Genomic DNA, 26666 nt, shown 5'->3' with positions numbered 1-26666 from the left:
AGCCACGAGCTATGTGGCAGAACATGGATTAATATAAATGGGTTAATTTAAGGTATAAGAGCTAGTTAGGAACAAGCCTAAACTATAGGCTGAGTTTTCCTAATTAACAAGAGGTCTCCGTGTCATTATTTGGGAGTTAGAGGGACAGAGAAAGTCTTGCTACAGGGAACTGAGGCACATAATTAAACTAGCTCAGGGTTCTAGTGTGGATGGTGCATCTTGTTCTCAATAAACTCTTCTTCCTAATTCCTAACTCCTGAAGCACTCTAATTTTAGAAATAGTTCATGTTCATTGGGCGTGAAAGCTACCCCTGAGCAAGCTGGAGAAAGGTCAGCCAGAAACCCAGAACTGATCACATTTGATGCTCATGTAAATAATTTAGCATACAGGAGGCAAAGAATTAGGAAACATAACAGGAAAGTGAGGGTGCATCAAGAAAATACCTATAGGTTCTAATACCTTCTTAATTCTATAGAGTAAAAAATGGAAATTAATTTAAAAGTCGTAAAAGAATAACTCCCTGAATATAGATCTTCAGATGAAAAGTTTATTAAGCATTGAGAGGTGTGATAAAGACTAAACTAAAACATCCTTAGCCTGTCCACCCCGCTGCCTCAGGGAAAAGAGGTAACTTATGACCCATGAAACACAAGATAGCGAGATTGAGGTCACCGGCTTTGGTACTGAGCAGCACAGAGCAACACAGGAAGACCTTCAGAGATTTGGCCAGTGGGTACATCCAGCTGACTAGGATTCTGTCCAAATAATCCTTGGACAGACATGAAAGTATTGAGAAAGCTTGCCACTCACAAACATCCTTGAAAGCATTAAGAAGAGATTGTTATATAAGGAGGAAAGCACGGGAATGGGGAGGAGGTGGAGTCCACGGCTAGGCAAGGACCAGCGAACACTGGAGTCATTGGCCGTCTCAGAGAAGCAGCCATTTCCCATGTGGTATGGACTGCTTCGGAGCTTTCAAAAAATCCGGAAAGGTTCCTCACTCATCTTAGGGTTGAACAAGTCAGATGTCAGTATGAGATGAGAACAGAAGGGCTGGGGTGGTAGCAGGTGTAGAGCTCTCACCTAGTGTGTGCCAGGCCCTGGGTTTGACTCCCGGTAAAAAATACAGATAAGCAGGTAGATAGATAGATAGATAGATAGATAGACAGACAGATAAAAACTTAAACTGTCAAATTAACCTTGCTTCTTTAAATTTAATAATTAAAAAGTTTTAGAAATGACATTATGATCAAGTAGAATTTATTCCAGGAACACAAGGATTATTCTATATATGAAAATTTATTAGTATGAGGAAATATTACCGATTTCATTAAAGAACAGGCCTATCTAGCCCATGCTGGATTTGGATTTTCTTTATATCCCTGGTTGGCCTTGAATTTGCAATCCCCCTGCCTCAGCCTCTCAAGTGTTGGGATTATAAGCATGTGCCACCATGTTTGGCAGTGACATAAACAGTCGTTTCTTCAACTTGAGAAAAGGTTATTAGCAAGAGGCTGAGAACAGCTTTGTGCTTAACAGTGAGATATAGGAACACTTACTTAATTTAAATTTTTTTATTTACCTATTTATTGTACATCCTGTCTGCAGCCTCCTCCCACATCCTCTCCTCCCAGTCCCTCTCCTCCACCCACCCCCATTCCCTCCTCTTTCATCTCCATCCAGCAAAGGGCAGGTCTCCATGAGTATCAACAAAACATGGCGTATCAAGTTGCGGTAAGACAAAGCACCTCCCCATGGATTAAGGCTGGGCAAGGTGACCCAGTAGGAGGAGCAGAGTCCCTAAAGTCAGTAAAAGAGTCAGACACAGCCCCTGTTCCTACTGTTAGGAGTCCCACAAGAAGACCAAACTACACAACTGTAACGCACATGAGGAGTCCCTAGGTCAGTCCCATGCAGGCTCCCTGGTTGTTGGTTCAGCCTCAGGTCCCCTGCAACCCAAGTTACAGACAGTTGTGAGCCACCATGTGGGTGGTGGAAATTGAATCTGGGTCTTCTGGAAGAGCAGCCAGTGCTCTTAACAGCTGACCCACTTCTCCAGACCCTATAATCCTTAAGATTAAATGTAGAAAAGCTTCTCTTCAGACTTGATGTAGTAGCATACATATTTAGTTAGCACTTAGGAGGCAGAGGCAGGAGGATCTCTGTGAGTTCAAGGCCATCCTGTTGTACATAGAAAGTTCCAGGCTAACCAGGACTGCATAGTGAGACCATGTCTCAAACCAGAAAGAACCAGGAACCACTGTAATAGATCCAGGAATAAACTCAGCCAAAATACGTGAGGCCTGTAAAGAAAAGTGTAAATCCTCAGTGAAAACAAAGGATCAAAATCCCCACACATCTTGCTCCATGGGGCTTGCTAATTCCCCACAATAATTTATAATATGAGCATTAGTCACTATACGTGTGAATTTCCTCAAGAAGAGATGTCTAAGGATGGCTGTGGAATACAGAGACAGCGGAGGAGGAGGAGGAGGGTCTACAAGGTGCTGTTAGACAGTCACTGAGGAGCTTGACACTGGAGGCAAGCAGATCAGAAGTGAGAGTCCTGAGAACCTGTGTGCAGAGGCACTGGGTACTGCAAGATGGCGCGTGAGTTAGTAGGGGAGGCTTGCTGTGTTCAGTGAACGTTTGGGGACCCCTAGAGATCCTCATAAATAAATGTAAAATTAAAGTCACGCCTCACTTCCTATGCACATACGGACTGAAGATTGAAGACATAAAAATGAAAACTTATAAAGATATATATATTAAAAAAGGATAAACCTTTATATTTTGAGCCGGGTGGCAGCGGCGGCAGCGCTGGCGCACGCCCAGCACTCGGGAGGCAGAGCCAGACAGACCTCTGTGAGTTCAAGGTCAGTCTGGTTTACAGAGCGAGATCCAGGACAGGCACCAAAACTACATAGAGAAACCCTATCTTGAAAAAGCAAAAAAAAAAAAAAAAAAAAACAAAAAAACCAACCAAACAAAACCAAACAAAAACAAAACAAAACAAACAAACCAAAAAACAAAAAACTTTTATATTTTGGGAGTTGAGAAGGCCTTTCAAAGCAAAAGACATAAAGCCTGGAACCTACAGAGTGTGAGGATTCAACTCCACAAACATTGAAGTTTCTACATGGTAAAAATGTCATTAATGAAGTTAAGTGAAATGGCCTTGGGGACTATGCGCAGCACAGCAAAGAACTATTATTATATATATTAAGAAGCTCCCATAAATCAATACAAGAATAATAACACAGTTATTTATTTTTTTAAAGAAAGGATTAAAACTACTAATTTGGTGGAGGCCAGACCGCTTTTGGTAGTGAGAGGCTTCCTAGGGTCTCTCTCAAGGGCTCCGGTCAGTGAGAAGCCATGTAAAGGCCTTGCCTGACTTGAGGAAAAACGGCTTTGCCTAAGTCACAGAGGGGCTATGTGTGCCTAAGTCACACTCAGCAGCTGATAACAAGCAGGCGGCAAGGCTAGAACCCTTTCCCTCAACTCAAGCTCTGGAGGGTCCCTCCGCAGCTCCCTCTGGAGTAGGGGAGGCCTGTGGGAGACTGCAGGGCAGCTCATCCCTACTCTTTATTCAGCCTAGCTTTGTTCTACTTTCTTCCACAGCTGTTAATGCCAAGATCGCTGTCTATAAACACTTGGATGTGAGTCTGTCTGGGGCCTTTTCCTGGAGAATCCACTGGACTAGAGGAATTGAGGATTGGGTGGAGGAAAATGTCCTCGCCCTACCCTTCAGTTGAACACAAGGATGAAAACTGTATTCTAAAAAGCTTTTGCCTGATGGTGGTGGTGGTGGTGCATTCCTTTAATCCCAGCACTTGGGAGGCAGAGGCAGGGGAATCTCTGAGTTCGAGGCCAGCCTGGCTTACTGAGTGAGTTCCAGGGCAGCCAGAGCTACACAGGGAAACCCTGTCTTGACAAAACAAAGCAAAAAGGTTTCTTTTAATTATTGTTGTTAAAAGTGTAAAGTGGCAGAACCTTTTTAGTTTACATGGCAATCACTCAAAATTAGCATATCCTTTGATGTAGTAGTCCCCTTAATAATGACTCTCTCCTCTCTCTCTCTCTCTCTATCCTCTCTCCCTCTCTGACCTCTCTGTCCTCTCTGTCTTTGTCTCTGTCTCTCTCTTTCTCCCTCTCTGACCTCTCTGACCTCTCTGTCCTCTCTGTCTCTCTGTCTCTGTCTCTCTCCCTCTCTGTCCTCTCTGTCTCTCTGTCTCTGTCTCTGTCTCTCTCCCTCTCTGTCTCTGTCTCTCTCCCTCTCTGTCCTCTCTGTCTCTCTGTCTCTGTCTCTCTCCCTCTCTGTCTCTGTCTCTCTGACCTCTCTGTCTCTCTGTCTCTCTGTCTCTGTCTCTCTCTCTGAGATGAGGTCTTAGGAAGCTGCCTTGAACTCATTGTGTAATACTAGGGATTGAACCCAATTTTTTCATGCATACTAGGCAAATTCTATCAACTGAGTCCCACCCCACCCCCCAAACGCTGGTTAGGAGTAATCTTAAAGGAAATATAAAAGCTGGAAATTATTAAAACTGAGTGCTACAAAATTCAGGGGCAGGAACTCACTTGGTGGGATGCTTGAGTCTTGGGTGGAAGAGGCTAGGACCAGTAGAGGGACCCACCTGGGAAGTGTCTACCACGGAGCTCCCAGCTAAGGATGTGATGTGGGTCCTACCTGGCTGATGATTCCGCTGAGCTCACCCTCCAGCATCTTCACTTGGCACTCCAGCAACTCGATGTTGCTCAGGGAGGTCTGGTACTTATCCCTGTAGAGGTTTAGGCTCCTTTCCAGGGAGACGATCTTGTCCCCCGCCAAGGCAAGCTGCTCTTGCGCCAGATGAAGCTTCTCCCCAGTGTTCTTATTATGATTCCCTATTTCCTCCTCGTAGAGAATGACCTGTTCGTGTGGGAAGGGAACCGCACTGAACCCATGCAAGCAGCCAACCAGGAAGGGAAGGATATGACTGTGAGAGTCCACGGCGAGCACACAGAAGCCCTAATGAACAGTGTAAGTACAGCACAGGTCTAAGGGCCCCAGTATTTAGTATCGGGTTGTCAGTGATTGAAGTACTAATCAGGCTGTCCTGCTTAGAGCTAAGCTCTTAAAGACAGAGAATGCATCTTCTCCCGTTCTCTCTGACATGTGGTAGGGACTGAACACCTACCTGCTGATTAATAGGGATGAGTCTGAGCCATCTCTTTTCTGAAAGGACTTGGATGCACATGTCCTTTCTTTCCTGGGCACTCTCTAGAGATCTAATTTGGAAAGCATAGAGTCCCACATGCACACAGCTTCATGTCAGCAAGTTCCCAAGAGATAGTGAGGGGCCATGATCCGAAGTTCCTCTGAGATTCGCATGATCCTTATGTAAATTACTTTTCTAATCTGTTGTCCACTGGCGGGTATCTCGAGGATGCTCACGAGCATCACACAGGTTGAAGACAAGCTATATGATCTTGAGGGGACCAGATTTTAAATTAGCAAGTGATTGTATATAGTTGAGTGTGCTAAATTGCATGTCCAGTTATATGCGTTCAAGGAATCTGGAGGCTTCATGTTGTTTTAAACTGCCCAACTCTTGACAGAAATTGGCCCATTAATTAAGCTGGTTAAACTAACTGCCTCATCTGAGGTTCCTCTTAGGAAAGGATCATTTAGTTTAAGGTGTCCGTTAGGGAGAGAGGAGAGAGAACATTTGAGGTTCACGTATTAGAGCAGAAAGGGTTGGTTCTACTCACATTCCTGTGGCACTCACCATTTTTAAACATGTATATGTGTGCACATGTGCATACACATGTGTCTCGTATGTAGCATGTGTACAGGGCCAGCTCCGTTAGTATCCATGTAAACTGGTTGGAGGACCCCTGCAGACAGGGAACTCTGAGCAGTCACTGTTTCTTTGCATACTGCTTATTCCAGCTATAAGCACTTTTGGCTGCTTGCTCTTTCGACCAGAGGGGAAAGATAGGGAAGACATGTTGGTGAGTGAATGCCCCCAGAAGTGAGTATAGTGGTGTGGGTTGAGAGGTCCGCTCCGAGGACTGTTCCACAGTATCTTCCAGAGCCTCCCAGGGGATGAACCCCAGTTGCCTAGAACAATAATCCACTCCATTCGACCAAACCTCCCCATGCTTCTGGGACCCTCTTCCTGGATTCAGTACATGACTGTGATCATATGCTCATCTCTGGTCTGCTCTTGGCAGAACATGGCCTTAGGCAAGGGTGTGGTGCTTCTGTGTTAAAGACGTCAAGAGAGGTGGGCAGAATGCTTGGAAGAAATTTTATTTTCTCAGATTGAGGAGACTGCTGCTTGCCAAATTCTGTACCTATCCCTCTCCTTCCTAATAGCCAAACATTAATTTGATTTTGACTGGGAGCAGCAATATGTCTCCCAAACACCACATTTCTTGGCTTCCTAGGAGCTACTTGTAGTCATGCGATGTGATCTCTCTCTCTCTCTCTCTAACTTCTGTGTGTAACTGTCCTTAAAAGGACAACATGTACTTTCTTCCTGTCTTCCCTTTCACTTGGGTTATTTGGTATTAAGATGTGATTGCTGGAGTTCTGGCAGACACTTCAGGTGACCCAGGGAATGGACGTCTTGAGTGGATGTGAAGATAAAGCTAAAAGTCAGACTTCGGGATCCCGATGATACATGCAGTTGTCATAACGCAACAGGCCATCTGACTGCTGTTAACAGCTCTTTCTAGTCCTAAGAGGCATCCCAGCTAATTTGGGGGTGCTTTATCCAGGCTGGGCTCTGGTTTAGGGTGCAGTGAACAGCAGTTTGAACACTTAGGGCTTTATTAACCCACAGTCGAAGCTCACAGACTTTCCCCAAATGACATTTTGTGGGGTAACCTTTCTTCCTTCCTCTCCCAATCATTTTTGAAAACTCTTTCTAGGCCACACTATGCCCTTTAAAGAATTTTCTATGCTCTCTGTAAGGCCCCCTTTAAAGTCCCTGGAGTTAGTCTTTAAGTAAAACACTGTCTAAAATACTCCTTGGAATTTTCGTTAAGTCTGAAAGAAGAAACCGTTAGGGGAAGGCCTGCCTATGGGTCTGTCTGCCCCATTACTTAGGAACACAGTACTAAGACATCTGTGTCCCTCCTGCCAAACTGGGCCGAGTCCTGTGGGTCTTTGGAATTTAATTGGAATTTCATAGGGATGCTATTCTTTGCTTTAAAAAAAAATATAGGCCTGGAGCATCAATATAAATGAATGTTCAGAATGCACTTAAACTGTAGGCTCTAAAACTCCAGCCTGAAGAAACAATATGGCACTTAGTGACGCACTCAGAACCAGAGGCTGCACATCTTACCACTTGTGCAGGTGCCAGGGATTTATACAGCACCAAAAGCCAACTTTCCTAAAAATACTTGATTTAATGGACCTTTTACTGTTAAAAAAAAAAAAAATCCTGAGAGATCTGGAGTCTCTTGAACTTCAACAGCCATAACAATATGGAGAAGATGGCCTCTCACACATAGATACACCAGACATGTGTGCACAGGAGTCCCACGCTCCCCACGCGTTAACACCGGCTCTCTCAACCTAGTCGTGCCGGTCCACTTAGTTTCCATTTGCTAACCTTCGGACGGGTCATGAACTAAAGAGGGAAGGCTCTTAAGTCTGCTCAAGGTGGTGCAAAGCCCTCCCTTGGAAATGCATGCTTGCGTACTGGTGGGCAGGGCCTGAGTGCTGGAGGTGCAAGGGCACCTGGGACATGCCCAAGGTTAATCTCGAGATACCTCGTCTTCCTTGAGTTTGCAGTGATGGTGAAGAAGAACCAGGTCGGAAGTCTGCTTCTCCAGGATCGACTGGTACTGCAGGAGAGAGCAGTAGGAGTTCTGCAGCTCCTGGGTGCGGTACTCCAGCTCCTGCTGCAGCGCCAGGAGCTTCTTCTTCAGCTGCTGGAGTTGCCTCAGATGACACTGCTTGTTGGACTTGAACTCTATCTGGGTCTCCTTGTAGGCTAACGCCTGGCCTTGCTTCTTGTTCTGTAGCACAGACAGGATGTGGAGACAGGGTTAGAGGGCCCCTGAGGGTGCACTCACTCTTAGGCCTCTTTGCATGTGCTCAACCGTTTACACCCAGCTCTTCACCCTTTGATGTTTTCATCCACAGAGACATTTCTAAACATTTCACTACATTCCTCGAGGAATCACCTCATATTCCTGCTCTGCAAGGAGGAATCAAAAGAAGAAAAGATGATTCTTTAAAAAAAACTTCAAAATTACATTTATTAATGTGTGTGTTGGGGGTGGGTGGGTGGGGGTGGATGTGTGTCTATCATGGTCTGCATGTGGAGGTCAGAGGGCAGTTTTGGGGAATTGGTTTTTCCTTCCACCATGGGGGTCCTGGGGATCCAACTCGGGTCATCAAGAGTGGTGGCAAGACCCCTTACCCATTGAGTCACCTCACTGGCCTGCACCGTGAGCCAGAAGAAAAAAACCATACATGTAAAGGATCTAGAGAGATATAGTTAACGCTGTGCTTATATGTTACCTACACACGGAAGGATGACAAGCTCGACCTGGAAGGAAGCACATTTCTGGTTAATGGTTCTTGAGCTGAATTTAGTATTAAAAGTTCCCGGGGAACAGAGCACTGAGTTTGCTGGATTCTAGGAATTCTGGGATGCTGGAGTATGGAAGGCAGAGACAGTGCTCACTTCTGGGCACCTACAATCTCTCTTGAACAAGGTTGTCACCTGATGTGTACACAGCTAACCCACAGTCTTCTTGAATGGCTTCTGGATCATTCACTGTGTCCACTGAATACCCTTCTGTCCCAGGCCCTCTGCTGACAGGACACATCCCTGAGTTATTTTTCCAGGAAAATTGAAGTTTTGTAATGGTGCTTCTATATTTTCTTATCCTCACCTGTTATGACAATGGCATGTCAAAGAGACATAGATAAAGAGGTAGCCTGGTGGTGGTCCTTAGCATCCATCTTTCCGCTCATTCTTCCAGGCTCAGTTCACATCTCTCTCCTTGTTGGGCTTGTTAAGCTGTCTTTGTCCTAGGGTTGTAGACCTGCCTGGCACATCCTTTTTGTGCTCTTTCTTACTTTGCTTGCATTTTCTGTGTATCTTACATTCTACTTGCATTATAAACACCTACAGAGTAATGGCCATGTCTGTTCCTACAGGACTTAGATTAGAGATTCATGCATAGCTCTGTATTTAGATGAAAGGAATGTAAGCCTGGCCTGGGAAATTTTGTTGGTTCTCAAGAACTTCAGTCTATGGCCTTGGTCTCACTAACAGAATACATTTAACAAAACAGCATTTAAGCATGTTTTGGAATATTTTCCTCTTTTTTCCTTCCTTCCTTCCTTCCTTCCTTCCTTCCTTCCTTCCTTCCTTCCTTCTTCCTTTTTCTTCCTTCCTTCCTTCCTTCCTTCCTTCCTTCCTTCCTTCCTTCCTTCCTTCCTTCCTTCCTTCCTTTCTTTCTTCTGAGGCAAGGTTTCTCCATGTAGTTTTGGTGCCTGTCCTGGATCTCGCTCTGTAGACCAGACTGGCCTTGAACTCACAGAGATCTGCCTGGCTCTGCCTCCTGAGTGCTGGGACTAAAGGCATGTGCCACCACTGCCTGGTTGGAATATTCTCTTTTTTATTTTATTTTATTTTATTTTTATTTTTATTTTTTTTTTGGTTTTTCGAGACAGGGTTTTTCTGTGTAGCTTTGCGCCTTTCCTGGAGCTCACTTGGTAGCCCAGGCTGGCCTCGAACTCACAGAGATCCGCCTGGCTCTGCCTCCCGAGTGCTGGGATTAAAGGCGTGCGCCACCACCGCCCGGCCGGAATATTCTCTTTTTTAAACATATATATTTTTTACTTTTTCCATATATGAGTACTGTATTTACATCATTTTCACCCCTGTCTTCCCCTCCAGTTCCTCCCATGTGTCTCTACTCTCTCTCAAATTTATGATCTCTTATTCTCTAATTATTATTATTCTGTCATCTATCTATCTATCTATCTATCTATCTATCTATCTATCTATCTATCTATCATCTACTTATCTATCCATCCATCTGACCTACTGAGTCCATTTAGTGTTGCTTGTATTTGTATGTGTTTAGGCCATGTACTTGGGATAGGAAAGCCTATCAGGGGTCTTGTCCATGGAGATAACTGGTTCTTCTTCTCAGCAGCCCTTGATAGGCTGTAGCTCTTCAGCTAGGGGAGGGTCTTGTAAAATTTCTCTCATCTATGTTGCATATAAACTGATGTTGTCATTGTCAGGTCTTACTGAAGCAGCCATACTGTTGAGGTCTCCTAAGTGCAACTTCCTGGTCTTATCTAGAAGACAGGATCTCATAACAGCTGTCCTGGGTCCCTGCCTCTTATCATCTTCCCACCTTCTCTTTGATGATTCATCCCAAGCCTTAGGTGTAGGGGTGCATTGTAGGTATCTATCACTTGGCACCCCACAGTCTCTGTCATGCCAATTAGGGTAGTCCTGTTGGAGTCAAATTCAGTCCTGGTCCAAGGCTAGGGTCACTTGTTCTCCACGTTTTGCCAAGATGTGGATCTCTGTAATAGTTACTATCTGCTGCAAAAAGAAGTTTCTCTGATGAGGGATGAGAGCTGCACTTTAGAATACAGTTAGAAGTGATATTGGTTTAGGAAGATGGCAGTAGGGTTTTCTCTAGGGTCTTTGACATCTAGCCAAAGGTAGGTGGCTAGGTTTGTGGTAGCAGACATCAAATTCCTTCCTATCGAGTGAGCCTTCAGTTCAGTTAGCTCTTGGTTACCCACAAGATAGAAGTGCCACCATTGCTCCGTTGAAGACGTCTTGTTGGGCTGGTGATCACCGCAGTTGGTAGGTTTTCCAGCTCTGTAGGACCATTGGCTGCCTTTTTCCCTTGGCACCTTCACATGGCACCTTCCATGTCAGTGCTAGCTCAATTCCTCCAAGTCCTGTGTCAAAGGACGTGGTATGTCCAGCACTAGGATCTTAAAAAAATGTTTTTTTGTTGTTTATTAAGTTCACTGGATGAAAGCTGATGGGCAAGGCAGTAAGCAGAGTATTACCTGCAGCCTAGCCTAGCTCAATGGTGGGCTGTCTTTCTATGCTCAGATACGTTTCTTTATGTGTAACTTGTGCCATGCGAAGGAGAGCAGTCAGATGAGTTGGTATATGGGACCTTAACATGAGCCACTGTGCACGAGTTTCCAGTCATGCATCTGTCATGCAGATCGGGGCAGCCTTGGCTGATCCAAATTCAGTCCTGGTCCAAGTCTAGGGCCACCGGACACTGGGAGGCTGCATTTCTATGGTGTCATTACAGCTTGGCCTGCTCTCCATTATGGTTTCCAGGCCTGTCTGGGACTTTGTAGGGAGGAAGACTGACTCGGAGGATGGAAAAGGGGTAACAGTCCCCACTAACTTCCCCTATGCACCGCTGTGGTGTGTCCAGCAAGAGGGTTTTACCTTTAGGTTCTGGGAGACTACCAACAGGCACAACAATAGCTACATTGTTTTCAGTCTCGGGGACTCAAGGCATTAAAAATAATGTTTCTACAGTTTCATTGAAGTTTAATAATTTGTAAATGATAAAATCTTGCCATTGACAAGTATGCAACTTGATAATTGTACTATATGTGTAGAATTATGAGAGTGGGCTGTGGAGACGGCTCAGTGAGTGAAGAGTCTGCTGTCTGAGCATAAAGGCTTGAGATCAGATCCCCAGAAGCCATGAAAGCCAAGCATTGTCATCAGAATCTGTAGCATAGCACTGGTTATGTGGGGAGAGAGTAGAGACAGGTGGATAGACAGACTGCCAGACTTGTTAGCCAGTCAGTCTAGCCAATCAGTGATCCTTAGATTCAGTGAGAGACCCATCTCAAGAGATAAAGTAGAGAGGGATAGTGGAAGACATCTCATGTGGCCTCTACAGTATAGATATCTGCACATGTGCATTCTACACACACATGCATACCTCCCAGAGAGAGAGAGAGAGAGAGAGAGAGAGAGAGAGAGAGAGAGAGAGAGAGAGAGAGAGAGATAGAGAGGAGAGAGGAGAATGGTAGAGTTAGTTGTGGGCAAAAGTACTGCAAAGCAGACAGGAAGAAGAGACAGGCAGGGTGGAGTAGTTCATCATTGTATAATAAAAGTTTTGATGGAAAAGTTCATAGACAAGTTGAGTCCAAATAGGAAGGAAGCAAAAGAAGAATGCTAGAGCCATGTAGCAGGGATGTTCCAGAGAAAGATATTAGCAAGTCTGTTACAGACAAGAAGGTGCACATCTGTCTGGTGGTGTTTGAGGATCCCTGGAGATGCTCCAGCCACTGTGCTCTGTTGAAGCAGAGAAATGGTGCCAGAGGAGGTGAGAAAAAGACACCAGGTCCTGTAGGTAGGTAGGCCATGGCGAAGTCCTTAGCTTCCAGCAAGAGATGACAGCCCCATGTCAAATACTGTGAAGGGAGTTCCATGATCTTTCATAGTGTTTACAGAGGACACATGGCGTGTCCTACTGAAGGTCACCTGTAAGAAAGCAAAACAGGAGCAGAGAAAGCCCACAGAAAGTGGCTGTTGGAAGAACCCAGGCAAGGAGAGAGTGGCGTGGAACATGCTGTAGCAGTGGAGGTTAGGAGAAACGGTTGGATTCTAGATACGTTTTGAAAACGGAGCCTTCAGAATTCACTGCTGATTTAGATGTTAGACTGGGGGGGAATCGTGGTTGTCCAGACAGAGTGACTTTAGCAGGTCATTCTGAGTCACTGGAGCGATGGTGTTTTAATGAAATTTAGCTGAGATCCTAAGGAGAGAAATTTCAAGTGAGAAGGGTGGTGGCGGGATGAGGTAAAGACAGCGCAGCTCAGAACCACCAAGACAAACGCTGACTGTGTCCGCCCAGTCAGAGTTCCTCTTTCCCAGCCCCCTTTGAAATTTACCTCACCCACATGCCTCAGAATCAAGAAGATGGACAAGAAATGGACCACTATTGTCACCAGGCAAAAGAAACATTCAGCAACGACAGGGTAAATGTTTGGCCCAAGCAACTCATGAGTGCAGCTGCAAGGAAGGGGATGAGACTTCTCAAACAAAGATGAAATCTACAGCACCTAGCTGCAGTTGCTATGTCTAGATAGAATACTGTTAGGTGCTCTCAGTCTTCCCAAGCTAAGAGTGTTGCTGTTCTCACAACTCACTTGTAAATGAGGTTTGGAGACGAGGGAGTTGGGCATGCACGTGGGTGGGTGTGACTCTGTTGCTCTCTGTTTGTCTCTGTCTCCCTTTCCATCTCTGTCTCCTCTCTCTGTCTCCTCTCCCCTCTCTGTCTGTCTCTCTGTCTCTGTCTCTGTCACTCTGTCTCTCTCTGTCTCTGTCTCTGTCTCTGTCACTGTATATACTACACACAGGCACACAAATGTCTGTACAGGGAAGTCTCTAGGAACCTAGATCCTCTTGTCTATACAGATAGGGGGGCTATTGGGAGCTATATAGAAAAAAAGTTATTGCAGCTACTTAATGTGGACTGAGCTAAAATGGGGTGTGAACATTTTGGGTTAGAGTTGCTTTTGAGGGACTTGCTTCAGTGAAGAAAATACCCCCAAGTCTCCTATGGCTCCAATCATTTTTTCTCTTGGCTTTTTTGAAGGTGAGCCGATTGCTGGTGGTGAAGACCACAGATCTAGTGTGTAACAGGGTTTGGATCAGCCTCTCTGCCGCTGGACACAGGCCCCAGCTGAAGACTAGCTGCCGTCTCCTTGTGTTTATTTCTTCGTTCATCTTGCTTTTCTGATGTCTCCACTTTTCTCTCCACTGCCCGAAAGAATGAGAAAAGCATTCTTTGTTTGAAAGGGGCAACATTGTCTCTAGGCTTTTCCTCCCCGCACCTGGGGACCCAGGAGAGTTCAGAATTGCTCATTGGTTTTGAAGCTTCCTGTGGGTATAAAATGTCTTTTCTTGAGTGCTGCATATGAAGCTCTACATCCTGGCTGCAATACTAATGAACTGTGAGTCATTTCTCTTCCTCACAGGTCATGTGGAATACTTCTGGATTTCACTTTAGTTGGAGGTAGCAAGAAAGGACAGTCAGATAATGGGGGTGTTTGGAACTCTTGTCCTACATAACAAATATAACGCCTGGACTAATGCCACTGACTAGGAAGGCCCAAGAACTGCTTAAATCCACACAGCAACTGGAATTTTATGGGGTAGGAATTTTAGAAATTTGCATATTATAGATGCCTATGGGTTTGGAGAAACCAAATATTAAAGATGAGGAGAAATGCCTAAAATTAGTTCAGAACTGTTAAATTCCTGCTTATTTGTCCTTACATGTTTAAAAGCTTATTTTCTTAACTCTTGATAAATAAGAAATACATAGTTTACTTATATGTTTGACAAAGGGCAGATTCAGAAAGTCATCACTACACTTTTATGTGTGTGTGTGTGGTGTGTGTGTGTGTGTGTATACATATAGTTATGAATACATATGAGGCCAGAGGTTGATGTCAGGTGTCTTCCTCAATTACTTCTCATCTTAATATTTTGAGCCAGGGTCTCTTACTGAGTCTGGAGCTCACCATTTCGACTAAGCCAGCTCCGAGCTGCAGAAATTTGCCATTTTCTGCCCCCCCCCCAGTGCTAGGCTTGCAGATGTGTGCCACCCCATCCAGCTTTAACAGGGGTGCTGGGATCTTCGTGCGACACTGCAAGTCTTTCACCCACAGAGCCACCTCCCTAGTCCCCGTCTTCTTTTCTTAAAAGTTCTTTTTCTAGTGAAGATATAGATTTTATATTCTTCCTTGACTTTTAGTTTGGAATCTGGAAAGAAAAAAAAAAAACTAAGCAAGTTGTAAGTGTCTTTAAGGAAGTAATACTAGCTCTTTAGGTGACTGTCCAGGGTTGGAGGTGACTCTGGAGGCCATCTGGTCAACCAGATTTCTCAGCCAGATTTCTGTCCTGTTTTCAGCCACATGAAAAGCTGGAGATCTTTGGTTGCCCATAGGAACCTGTTTCCATATTTCATCAACCCCAGCTCCACTGTGGTCAAAGAGATTATAACTAGTTCTCCTTCCTTGCCTACGAGGCCACTTGATCACAGAAGGAAATTAATTGGCCTGGCATGATTCGTTTTTTGAAAAGTCACATTGGTTTCCACCCAATACTTTGTGCTTTTGAAGTTGATGCTAATTGATTGATGTTAAGTTCTATATTTTCCCTGATACTGAAGGGAGGCTGACGGGTCTATAATTACCAGGATTGTCCTTTCTCCCTTTTTAAAAAGATGAGCACTTCATTTACCCTTTTTCAGTCTACAGGGACTTTCTTTATCCTCTTGAGTTCTCAAAAATAATCACTCGCAGCCATGTAATAACAGCTGCCAAGTCCTTAAGCACTCTTAGAAGAATGTCATCAGGTCCTGCTGATTTGCCTAAAGCCGGCTTTTCAAAATACCTTTTAACCATTTATTCCCTCTTCAGGCTTGCATGCTCTGCTGTCACAGGTTGGCATTGTTCTGATAACTGTGTCCCTGATGGTTTTCTTTATTCATTTAAGAACTTAGAATTTCGCTGTCTTTCCCCCAGTCGTTGTCATGAACTTCTTTTCCTGTCTTTGAGGTGTTGAGTGAGATATGTCCTTGGAGCTCCACGTTAACCTTCTTTATCACTAGAGAGGCTTGTCTGTTACCTATGAGCTACGTGCACCTTTCTTGTTGTATTCAGTGGCAGGCATTTTATTAAAATGAGTGTTTGTGGTTTAGACATTTTTCTCACCAGACCCCTGCTTACATGGGATCCATTTTTTTGAAAGCTATTTTGGAATGATTTTCTATTCCCAGACAAATGCCAAAAGTAGGACAAATTTCTCACAGCTCCTCCTTTACATTGTCCCAAAGCTACCTTCTCATGCAGCCACACTAAGAAATTAACGCTGGTAGATTATTAGGAATGAAACTAGATACAGCTTTTGAATGTTGCATATTTTTCCATTAATTTTTATTTTCTGCTCCATGATCCAATTCAGGACCACACATTGCATTTAGCAAATTCATTAAAATTGTTCTCATTACCAATGGTTCAAAATGATATTGTGTGATAATGCTCACCAGCTTCTACCAATCTTTAGATATTCAACTAATTACCTTTACTTGAAAGAATAACATTTGCTTTATATATTTTTATACTAAAAATGGTGCCCTCCATCCATCTCCAAGATTAGTTCAACAATAAGAGTTCCATTCCATGGGTATACTCCCCATGCCTCCACCAGTGAATAAAAGCTGGGTAAATTGTTACAAAGGCTCTCCCTTTTCTGATTTAATGTTAGTTATTTGGTTTCAGTTTTGTGTGTGTGTGTGTGTGTGTGTGTGTGTGTGTGTGTTTCTGAGTATGCACGTCTGTGTGCATTTGTGTGGAGGCTAGAAGTTGATGTCAGACATCTTCCTCGGTTTCTGCACAGCTTGTTTTTGGAGAAACAGTCTTTCGCCAACGTGTGCTTTCCTATTCAACTTGACTGGCTGGCTAGCAAGGCCCAGGGCTTGTTTTGCCTCCCCCCCTCCCCCCCAGTGCTGAGATTGTCGACGTGCACTGCCACATCCTTTCATATGAGTCTTTTTCTATGAGTTCTGAGGATTCAAACCCAGGTCCCCATGCTTGCGCACCAGGCACTTCACCTATGGAGCCGGCTCTCCAGCTTTTGACTTGTTTCAGAGATGTGTCTTACTGTATAACTCAGGCTAGTCTAGATTTTGCTACATAGGCCAGGATGGTCTTAGGCTGGTAATCCCCCTGCCTCCAGCTTCCGGGCTCTGGGATTTCAGGTGTGTGCCACAGCGCCCAGTCTTTGATCATAATGTTATTTTAATATCTTTGTTATTCTTTTTCTTCTTTTACCTGGAGTCACTCTTTGACTAGAGTGAGGGGGATAAGGTATAAATTGAAGGAGTTATTCAGTCTCAGAGTCGGGCGAGTGCAGGTTGGTACCCAAAGGGTGAAGTGCCCATAAGTTCTGCACCCTGGGTACCCTACTTTAAAATAATTCCCTATCTTAAAAAAATTATGCCAGGCATCATGGTGGCACACACCTTTAATCCCAGCACTCAGGAGGCAGAGTCAGGAGGATCTCTGTGAGTTCGAGACCAACCTGGTCTACAAAGAATTCCAGGACAGTTAGGACTGTTATACAGAGAAACACTGTCTCACCCCCCACCCCACCCTCACCTCTCCGCCCAAAGATTCTATTTTAAATTGTAATTATGGTTATATGTTTCTGAGTGTGAGTTTGTGAAGATGACTGCAGTATACATGGAGGAGAGAAGAGGACGTCAGGCACCCTGGAGCTGGAGTTACAAGAGCCTGTGAGCTGCCCTGCACTGGGAATCAGCTCAGTCTTCTGAAAGAGCAGTATGCTCTTAATGGCTGGGTCATCTCTCGAGCCCAAGGACCTCATTCTCTCGCCACAACCTCTGCTCTGCTCCTGGGTTTTGGAGTCTGTATTCTTTGATTTACAGGGTCACACACTTTCTCTTCCAACCGCCGTGTCTCTCTCTCCTTCGATTTCTTTTGTTACACATAACATCTGATATAATATTTTACTTTTCTCCCCTAAATATGGTTCTGAATTATGACCTCCTGCCTGTTTCCCCAGCTCCTCATCAGTATTACTCAAAATCCCAGAAAGCCTGGTGTTTCTCCTTTGTCAACACAGTACATTCTCCATGGACGGCAGGTTTTAAAGGGGTTTTGAGGAGATGAGTGTAGGGCTCCATGTAATTGTGTATTTGTATGCGTAGTCTGCAATTTAAATTTTGCACTAAGTGCTAGGGGAAAAAAAAAGAGCTTGTTTTAAAGCTTGTCTCAAGCTGTTAGACCTTCTTCTGGGCAATTAGAATAATAAAATGCAATTTAATGCCTTTCTCCCTCTAAGTTGCCAGATACATTTATAAACCGAGTGGCTTTCTCTGACTGGGGTGGTAAGTAAACTCATGATAGCAGTAGTGGAAATATCCTAAAATGTTAATATTTAGAAAGAAATAAATTATGATCTTCTTCCTGAGATTGATTTAGGAAACCTAGTGGATTGTTTCCTCTTTCTGTGACTTCCTGAGGAAGGGTGGCAAGGTCAGTAAGATGAGGTGGAATTGCATTGCTGGTAGCATATTCAGGCAGCATCAGAGAACAATGTGTGGTTTATATTGTGAAGTGGTGCATCCTGGGAGTATGCTAACAGATAGAATGAGGAGAGACCAGGTCCTTGAGCACCAGGAACGTGTGGCGGCTACCTACACAGGAGCTGAGGGTCTAACCCAGGGATTCGGCAAGGGCCTGCACAACCAGTAACTGCTTTATGTTTGCATGGAACTTGGTTTATAAAAAGGAAAAGTGATCACAGTAAAGAATTCTCAGGAATCATTCCATCTGGTCCCCAAATTTATGTCAATAAATTTAGAGACTGGCTTAAACATTTCAGGTTTAGAGTTTCCTAAGAGAAAGAGAATCTCAGGTTGAAGTGAAATTGCTCAGTTGGTGAACTGTCTAGACCTATAGGTTAGTGTTAGTTCAAAGTCAGTCTTGAGAAAGACCGGCACGCTGTGAGGTCTGCCTTTTCACACTCAAATAGGGTATGGGTTACCAAGTGACTTGCTTGGGCTGTGAAGTCAGGCCCTGTAACAAGGCACTGGGTGTCAAGCAGTTTATGTGGGAGGTGGTTATAGAAAACTCAGGAAGGGAGAGAACAAGTTAAGCTTGTTATGACTGGTCCACTGGGCTCGGTCCCACTGAGGAACTCTGGGAGAGAGCAAAGAGCCAGCCTTTGAGTTAATGTGGACTAAGGGGAAAGGGATGTAGTTTTTGATCAATCTTTTCCCCATTTGTTACAGGTTGAGGACTCCCTGGCACTTGGCTATTGAAGGACTGGATTCTAGCCTTCAGAAGAACAGCTCCCGGGCAGTGAGGCATCATTGTGGCATTAAGAACACCTGTCAACTGATGCAGAGAGACACCTCAGACTAGCTGCAGTGGCTCTCATTGCCATGGCTCACTGGGCAGTTTGCCCAAGACCCATCCTTATATCACTGTGATCTAGTGTTTTCAGGATGCGCTAAATCCAGAGAGGGAAAAAGATAATATTCAGTATCTCGATAGTGCTGGAAACAGCTAGATCGAAAAATCCCAAAGACAGGAATAATCTCTTCTGTGTCAGGGTGTGTGTGGTATATTTAGTTCTCTCACTGCTTGCTCAGCTAGCACTCTGAGTGACCCACAGGAGAACTTTCTTTTGTTCCCATGGAAAGAAGCTAGAGTAGTCAAGGGGACTGAGGCAGGTGGCAGCTCCCCGGTGCCTTACGTGACTGTTATTCATCATGGCTTCCTCCACACACAGCTGGTTCTCTTGCAAGGTCTTCCCCTGCCTCTTGCAGACGTCATGGAGATTCTTGATGTCGAGCTGCAGGCTCAAGAGCTTGCTGTTCAGGTTGTTCACCTCTCTGTCTCTCTCCCCGGCCTAGGCAGCCAGACAAACAAAAGCATCCATTATGACCGACCGAGAAAACACTTGCTTTCCTTCACTTAACAGGTTGACAGGGAGCTGAATTTGCTGGAAATTCGCTCATCACACCTCCGCTGTTATTACTCATCCCGGGCAACATTTACACAGGATCCATTTGTGAGGTGTCTGAGTGCCCCGCGTTATTCAGACAATTACTTATTTATATTAATTAATCTTCGCCACGCTGCTGTGGGTGCATCAGACAATTCCCCTGGTTTTCGAGAGGAAGTCAGTGCCTAGAATGATTCCAGGCACCCAGAGAACTGTCTATAAATATTAATGGTTCTGCCACTGATGAAATAAACATATCGAGATGTCAGATGAACTTGTCAAGGCGACAGCGAATCAGTGATAGAGTTGATGAGGGATTCTGAAGTCTCTTAACTTTCTCTTTATCCATTAACCGTCCCCCTCCCCCTGCCTATTAACTTAGTGCTTTTCTTTACAAGGCTTCACCATTGGGAGAACAAGAGAAAGGCCTGGCCTGATCAGTAAGATCCCCTGTCTTTGATTAGGAGTTAGAGGGGTTAGCTAATTGTTGGTAGGTCAGAGTGGAGAGTAGTGACTGAGATCAAAACCAAGTGTGTGGGGAGTAGCAAGCTGGGTGGGGAGGGGGTTGGGTACAGAGCAGTGTCAGGGGGTGGGCTGTCTATCAGCTCCTGATGCCACTTTCCAGGGTGGGTGGTGGCGGTAATGGGAGAAGAACTCAGCAGGGACACTCTGAACCTCTGCAGGGCTTCATTCTATCACTGTACTGCTCTTCATCATGTTCATGAGGGAAGGAGGAAAGAAACTCTCAAGCACACCAGCAAACAGGTTAGGAAGGTGGGGCTGGGAAGCCAAAGAGAGAAGGGGCAGAGACTCCGTAAGGGGTCCAGTTACACAAAGGGCCTCTGGGTAACGTTTGCCTGATCCTACAGGAGACTGCAGAGTATAATTACATCTCAGAGTTGATCTTGATTAGTGGGAATGAGAGCTGAGCCGTCAAAGTCTACTCCAGTGATGTAGTGGTCAAAGACTGCACCGTGGGATGGGAGCTCCCAAGCACTTCCAGCCCTCTGGTGAGGTGACCTCAGTGGTCTTAAAGCAACTGTTTGAAGAGGAACTCAGGGAAGGACACACAGTGATGGGGCAGGGATCTGAGCTGCTGCTCCAAAGCCGCACATCTGGTTAGGAGGAGGGCCAGGGCATCACCCATGGAACCAGGGTTCCGCCACCCTGTCACACTGACTTGGCTTCTGAAATCCATGAGCTACACAGCACACACTCCCATGGGAACTAGAGACCTCAGATGGACCTAGTAAATCAGGCATTAGTGGACAAGTCCGTTTAGGAGACCCTTGAACAAGGCCAAGGTGGGCCAGAGGACAGCGTGGGACCCGGAACCACAGTGTCAGAGTACCCGGAATCCAGATGGTTCCCAGAAGTACTGCTGTCTCAGCTGATTCACGTCTTCATTTCCATTTAGTACCTGCAGGTCCCTCCCCCCCCACTTTACAGTTTAATTAGGTTAACGGTATGGCTCTGTCATTAAAAGGATTTCATTATCTCAAACCTCTCCCTCCTCCTTTCTAGTTCCTGTCCCTCACTCCTCACTTTAAGAAAAATAACAGTGGATGTCAACTGCCCCAAGCATGTAATTACCATTAAGACAATTACCAGGGACTCTCTTAGGAGAATGTGTGGAGAGTGGTTTAAAAAAATTGGCATGCAGACACTGTTTTCTAACTTGAAAACAAAATCCGTGGTCCCGAAAGGGAGCAGCTGCTTCACCCTGGCATCTTATATGCCTTTTTCTCATGGTTGCAGCACAAGGGATGGTGTGGAAGCTCACGGGGGAGTTGGACACACAGGGTCCCCTCCTCTCTGGCTACAAGAGCATTTGTGTCATCTGTGAATTAGGTGACAATGCCATGCTTGCCCTACGGGAGAGTCTGAGAATGCTCTGCACCCTCACCTTGATGCTGATTTCGTCTTAAGGTGAGGACCATGATCTAGGGTTTCTGGGGATGGCGCCCCATCCACTGAGGGCTCATTACTGCAAAGCCAATGAGACACAACTTGGGCTTCCCCAAGCTAATCATTTCATGCACTCTCTCAAGCTAGTGAAAACAGCCGCTCTCTCCAGGTTGGACTACCCTCTGAGTAGAAAGCCTAATGTTACCCCTTTCTTCTCTACCACCAGGACTTCAGAGCTAGGCCTTCAACATCATCTAATTTGGATATTTAGGGTTAACTTGGAGTCTCTGAGGAAATGTCTTCATTCATAAAACAAGAGGTTTGGGATAAATTATCTTCCTCTGAAGTTTCCCTAAACCAGTTGAATAACAAATATGTTTTGCTAGATGTCAGATGAAATTTGCTTCTAAAATAAAAATGTAACTGTTCATTCCCAAACAGCAAGTCATTGAGGTCTTGAGGTATCAGAGCAGGAATGAACGCACATGAAGAGCAATGAGATGCCCCCCCCCACCATCCATTTTTAATACAGTTAGTTGTGAGAAGAGGCTGTGCTCAGAAACTCAAGAAAGGTGAGTTTTCCTGGGGTCCTAGTAGATCTCATTTTTTCCTAATACCTTGTACAAGACATTAGCTGTGAACTACTTATAATCCTATGTGCTTTATGGAGAATGAATTCCAGGCAGATGCCTTTAGAGTGTCAATATGCATTAGGCATAGATTTAATCTGACATTTCATCAACCACAGCTCTGTAAGCAGTATTGGGGGCAGGAGAGGGACCCACAGTTGAACTGTTGATCTTTGGGTGCTTTCTGACGCCATCCTGGATCTGAAGTTGTAGGTGACAGCTGAAAGAGCAAATCTCTGCTGTTAGATGAGGTTTCATTTCCAGAAGCTGTGGACTCAGATACCCAGTTCTACTCCATACGATTCCAAGCCGGCTACTCTGCCCAGAAGCACATGCCATTGGCCGAGCTACCAACCCACAGGCAAAACAGCTGCTTCCATGATCATGGAAAATAAGCTATTTAATGAGAGTGAATTCTGTGTTGATTAAACGAGCCTTTTGTCAATTAGCTTGCCTCCTCAAACACGTATTTCAAGAGGGGACTACATTTTGCTCTGAGTTTTAAAGGCCCGACAAATAGTTGCATGTTTATTCTCAGGTAAGAGCTGTGTCAAATTTAAGCTTTCCACTCAGCAGCACTTGGAGAAATAAGAACATCTAAGATCAAAATGGTGGCATTCGTAGGGTTTGGGGACTTGAACAAAAAGGCTTTGAAAAATTGGAGTTGTAGTTTCTAGGGTAACTTTGGAGTCAAATGGTGACTCAGGTAATCATCTATGGGAAATGATTTGTCCAAGGATGAAGATAAATCTTCAACAAATAATGGAAAACCACTTTTAACTATCACCAACACTACAACCACTGGACAGATAACAATTTATGTGAGAGTTGTGCTTTAGGAAGCAGAAAGCTGGGGTTGGTCAGATGTCTCAGCAGGTTATGATGTTGGCCACCAAACCTCATGAACTGAGTTTGAGATCGGGGACCCACAGGGTGGAAGCTGTTTCTGACCTCCACCTTGCCCCTATAAATAGATAAATGTAATAAGATTTTACAAAATCTGAAAGCCTTAAAAACTAATATTACTTCAGGAGTTTTTACATTTGACTTGTGATAATTGAGTTTGCACTTATCAACAGTAATTCCAAACACTAGTACTGACATTGCTGACTATGGTCCCAAGCTTCCTTTTAGAGAAACACTGCAGTTTTTGCATTACTTTTGATGGGAATTAATGGAAAGTCATTCAAGGTTTTGCCTTGTGAGCACAAATTTTAGAAACAGCTCTGCTCACATAGCAAATAATATGGACATGTTACTGTTCTAAATCTGGTGACACCAGCACACTTGCAAGCAGGTACTTTAGGACGCACGTGCTATATTGCAGAGGTTGGGTACCCGTGAAATATGAGCCACCTTTGGCTGGCACCTCAGTAGTTCCTTCATATTTGGGGCCGTCATGTCCTAAGGGGCTGCTCTACTAGAGGGCAGGCTCCAGGAGAACAGGGATCTCTGTTTCATTTGCTTTTTGAACCTCAAGCTCCTAAAACAATGCCTGGCACATTGAAGGTGTTCCAAAGACATATGTTAATTGAAAATAATAGCCTAGAAAATTCATACCAGACCCTTCTTCCCAGTAGAACTAGCAGCAAGTCCCATATGGCAGTAGTAACCCAGCAGGAAAGCAGCAGAGGTGTTTGTTTTAGAAGCAGCTTTCTTCTTGGCAGAAGCACATGCCAACGTGAGACATCTCTATACTTATCCCAACAGACCTTTTCCGTCTTTTATGGAACAACGAAGGAATACATGCAAAGAATTTGGCCAACTATTGTACAAAGCAGAAAACGCCATTTCTATATTCTACTAGATAAAATGAAATGTTGGCAACCGTAGAAAATGTCTATTAGGTGCTTTTTACACACAGTGCCTGGAAATCTACCTAGCAAGCATTTGAAATACGTACTCATCATGTATACTCCTGAGGCTAGGCAAAGGAGGCTCAGAGAGAGTGGACAGCATGGCCCAGGCCACTTGGCTGTTAGATGTGAACTCAGAGTTGCTAAGGCTTAAATCTGGGCCCTTAAATCTTTGTTCTGTGGCTTGCTCTGTCCATGGTATTTTATGATGGGTATACCTGGAATTTGGAGGCATGGAGTTTGAAAGAAATCCCTCCCAACAAAGGTTCACCTTCACATATGTAGGCAGTTGGGAGGCTTACCTCATCTTTCAGTCCCTTGGCTGATCGCAATTCTCCTTTAAGCTTTAGCATTTTTGTGAGCTTTGTTATAAACCTGAAAAAGTCCAAGTGTTTAAGATGGGAAAAATAGAAACGAGTCCAGCCCTGTAAAGATTTCCCCAGCTGGATCTATGCCCTCAGCAAGGGAGCTGGAAAAATCTCCTAAACTGTTAACAATACCAACTTTCCTACCCATCTGTTTGTGTTTTCACAGGCGTTAAAACCTCTGTGAGGGAGGAGGGACCAAAGTTTTACATCTTAACCAGAAAACCACTATGTGGTGGACTCAAAAGTTTCTGAATTCACTCTTCTAGGGAAGAAAAAAGGTCTGAGTTGAGTGTTCTTTCTAGACTTCTAAGTATTCTGTGGGTCAGATATAGTTAAGACTTAGCCTTTTTTATGAAGCAGACAGGTTGTATGTGACCTATTTCCATAATAACTCTGGGGGTCAAGAACTACTACTATCACACAGAGGAGGAAACTGAGGCACAGAGAGGTTAAATTAAGTGGCTTACAAGGTCACACAAACTCTCTTACTAGAGGAAGCTCACCCACTCATTTTATCACTATGAATTTGAAATGTCCCATGATGCGATTTTTTTTTAAAGCATTAACTTGCCATAGTGGGGATTATAAAGTTAGAAATATTATAAAGTGCTGAGAATTATCTAGATTAAAAAACTTCCAATGAAACTGAAGATGGCTGTACAGGTAACAGCATGTAACTATAGGATGATGCATTTGAGGTCATAATGCACTGAACTTACTAAAATAATCTAAGTCATTATGTTCTTAACCATAGGGCTAGAGGGAATTTCCACCAAGCCACTTACCTGCAGAATGGTTCCAAGAATGAGAAGCCACCAAATACTCATTCTTTGTGATAAGCTACATCCCCCATCCCTAATATAAGCCAAGAAGAAAGAATGGTTGTGATGCGTGGTGTTTGGAATGTTTGGTGGAGTTGCATTCTGATTTTCTGCATTCTAGACCCTCTTACATCTTCCTGCACAGAGATGCATCATGGGAATGATGACATCGCTCAGTCCTACCTGGTAGGGCTAGGTTGGGTCATTTCACACTAACAACCCCCAAATCCCAGCGGCTTAAATCCGAAGGATTACTTTTCACTCAGGCTACCGTCCTTTGTGAACTCTCTGGAGCTCTGCCCTACATTGCCTGTACTCAGCTCCTTATCATCCTCAGCTAGTGGAACCTCTCTTATCTAGTCTGTTGCCATGGCAGCAGACAGGGAACCTGATGAAGTACATACTGGTTCATAAAGAGGAAGTGAAACACTTGACTTCTGCTCACATTTCATTGGTCCAAACAAATTACATGGCTGTACCTAACTTCCTTTGTTCTCCAGAGGGCATGTTAGTGAACATCACAAATAATTCCCACACTAGGCAAGTCAAAAAGATTAAAAGTAACTCGGCATCAAAGAATAATCAACAGGGCTCTGAGCCACCAAAGCTTTGAAACATAGTTCAAAATCATGTGAATCATGTCCCATGGGAAGGCCTCATCTCTTTGAACCCTCATCTCTGCCTCTGGAGATGAAGGGGCTGCAGTAAAGCGACCTTCATGGTCTGTCCTAGCTCTCAACTTCACTTTGCTGTTCTACCTTGACAAACATCTTTGTTTGGTAAGAACTATAAACTCAGTCTGAGCATCACACACTAAAAATATGTCCTTGAGAATGATGTTTCTCTTCAGGAACGTCCACTGGGTCATCTGCAGATGATTCTCATATAGAATCTTATGTAAAAGGCAGAAAAAAAAACCCACGAAAATAATTTTCTAGACTGTGATGGTTTCAAAGAGTATTTCAAAGGAAAATTAGAAGGTGTCTGTTCCATTATTCACAGGAAATATACTGGACTGTCGAAAGGAAGGTAACTCAGAGGGAAAATAACTGACTTATCCTGGACTGTAGCAAGTGAAAACTCAGAGGGAACAGTAATGGGTTTTTGTCCCACAAGGAAGACTCAAGATTCCTGTGAGTCATTAGCAATGACAGTGGTGGACAACTTGGAAGTGTTTACAGTTGAAGAAGGAAAAAGGATTGTGTGATACATTTTCAAGGTACTTGATAGTAATGTTTGCCAGATGGATGAGAGAGAGAGAGAGAGCATAGAGGAGTTTCCATACTTCATAAATGAACATCCGGAACCACCACATGCTCTTTTAGGAGAGTGACTGACAAGCATTTTATGGAGAGGGAAACTCACCCCAGAGGGGATAGGATACTCTACCAGATCCATGATTACTGCTCTTTGGGGCCTATGACTGCATTAATGTCATCTCTTCTTAAGCTCCTGGCTTCACGTCTTTGTTTCTTACATCTCAGTTGGGTCCATCACTCCTTC

At 44.4% G+C, this 26666-nt stretch overlaps 1 protein-coding gene across 1 annotated transcript in view; it reads right to left on the bottom strand.

The window, feature by feature from the left end:
* The window catches only part of Pmfbp1 (polyamine modulated factor 1 binding protein 1), a 48080-nt gene extending 22576 nt beyond the window's left edge, over positions 1–25504 (bottom strand). Inside the window, 5 exon segments of the mRNA XM_028891093.2 lie at positions 4692–4913; positions 7772–8020; positions 19330–19485; positions 24277–24349; positions 25128–25504. Of these exon segments, the coding sequence (XP_028746926.2) occupies positions 4692–4913; positions 7772–8020; positions 19330–19485; positions 24277–24327 (678 nt within the window). The 5' untranslated portion in view covers positions 24328–24349; positions 25128–25504.
* Between the last annotated feature and the right edge of the window lie 1162 nt (positions 25505–26666).

Source organism: Peromyscus leucopus, chromosome 5, assembly GCF_004664715.2.
Source record: "Peromyscus leucopus breed LL Stock chromosome 5, UCI_PerLeu_2.1, whole genome shotgun sequence".
NCBI classification, from domain to species: Eukaryota; Metazoa; Chordata; class Mammalia; order Rodentia; family Cricetidae; genus Peromyscus; species Peromyscus leucopus.
The sequence above is the reverse complement of the archived record's forward strand: the minus strand, read 5'-3'. Positions and strand labels throughout refer to the sequence as shown.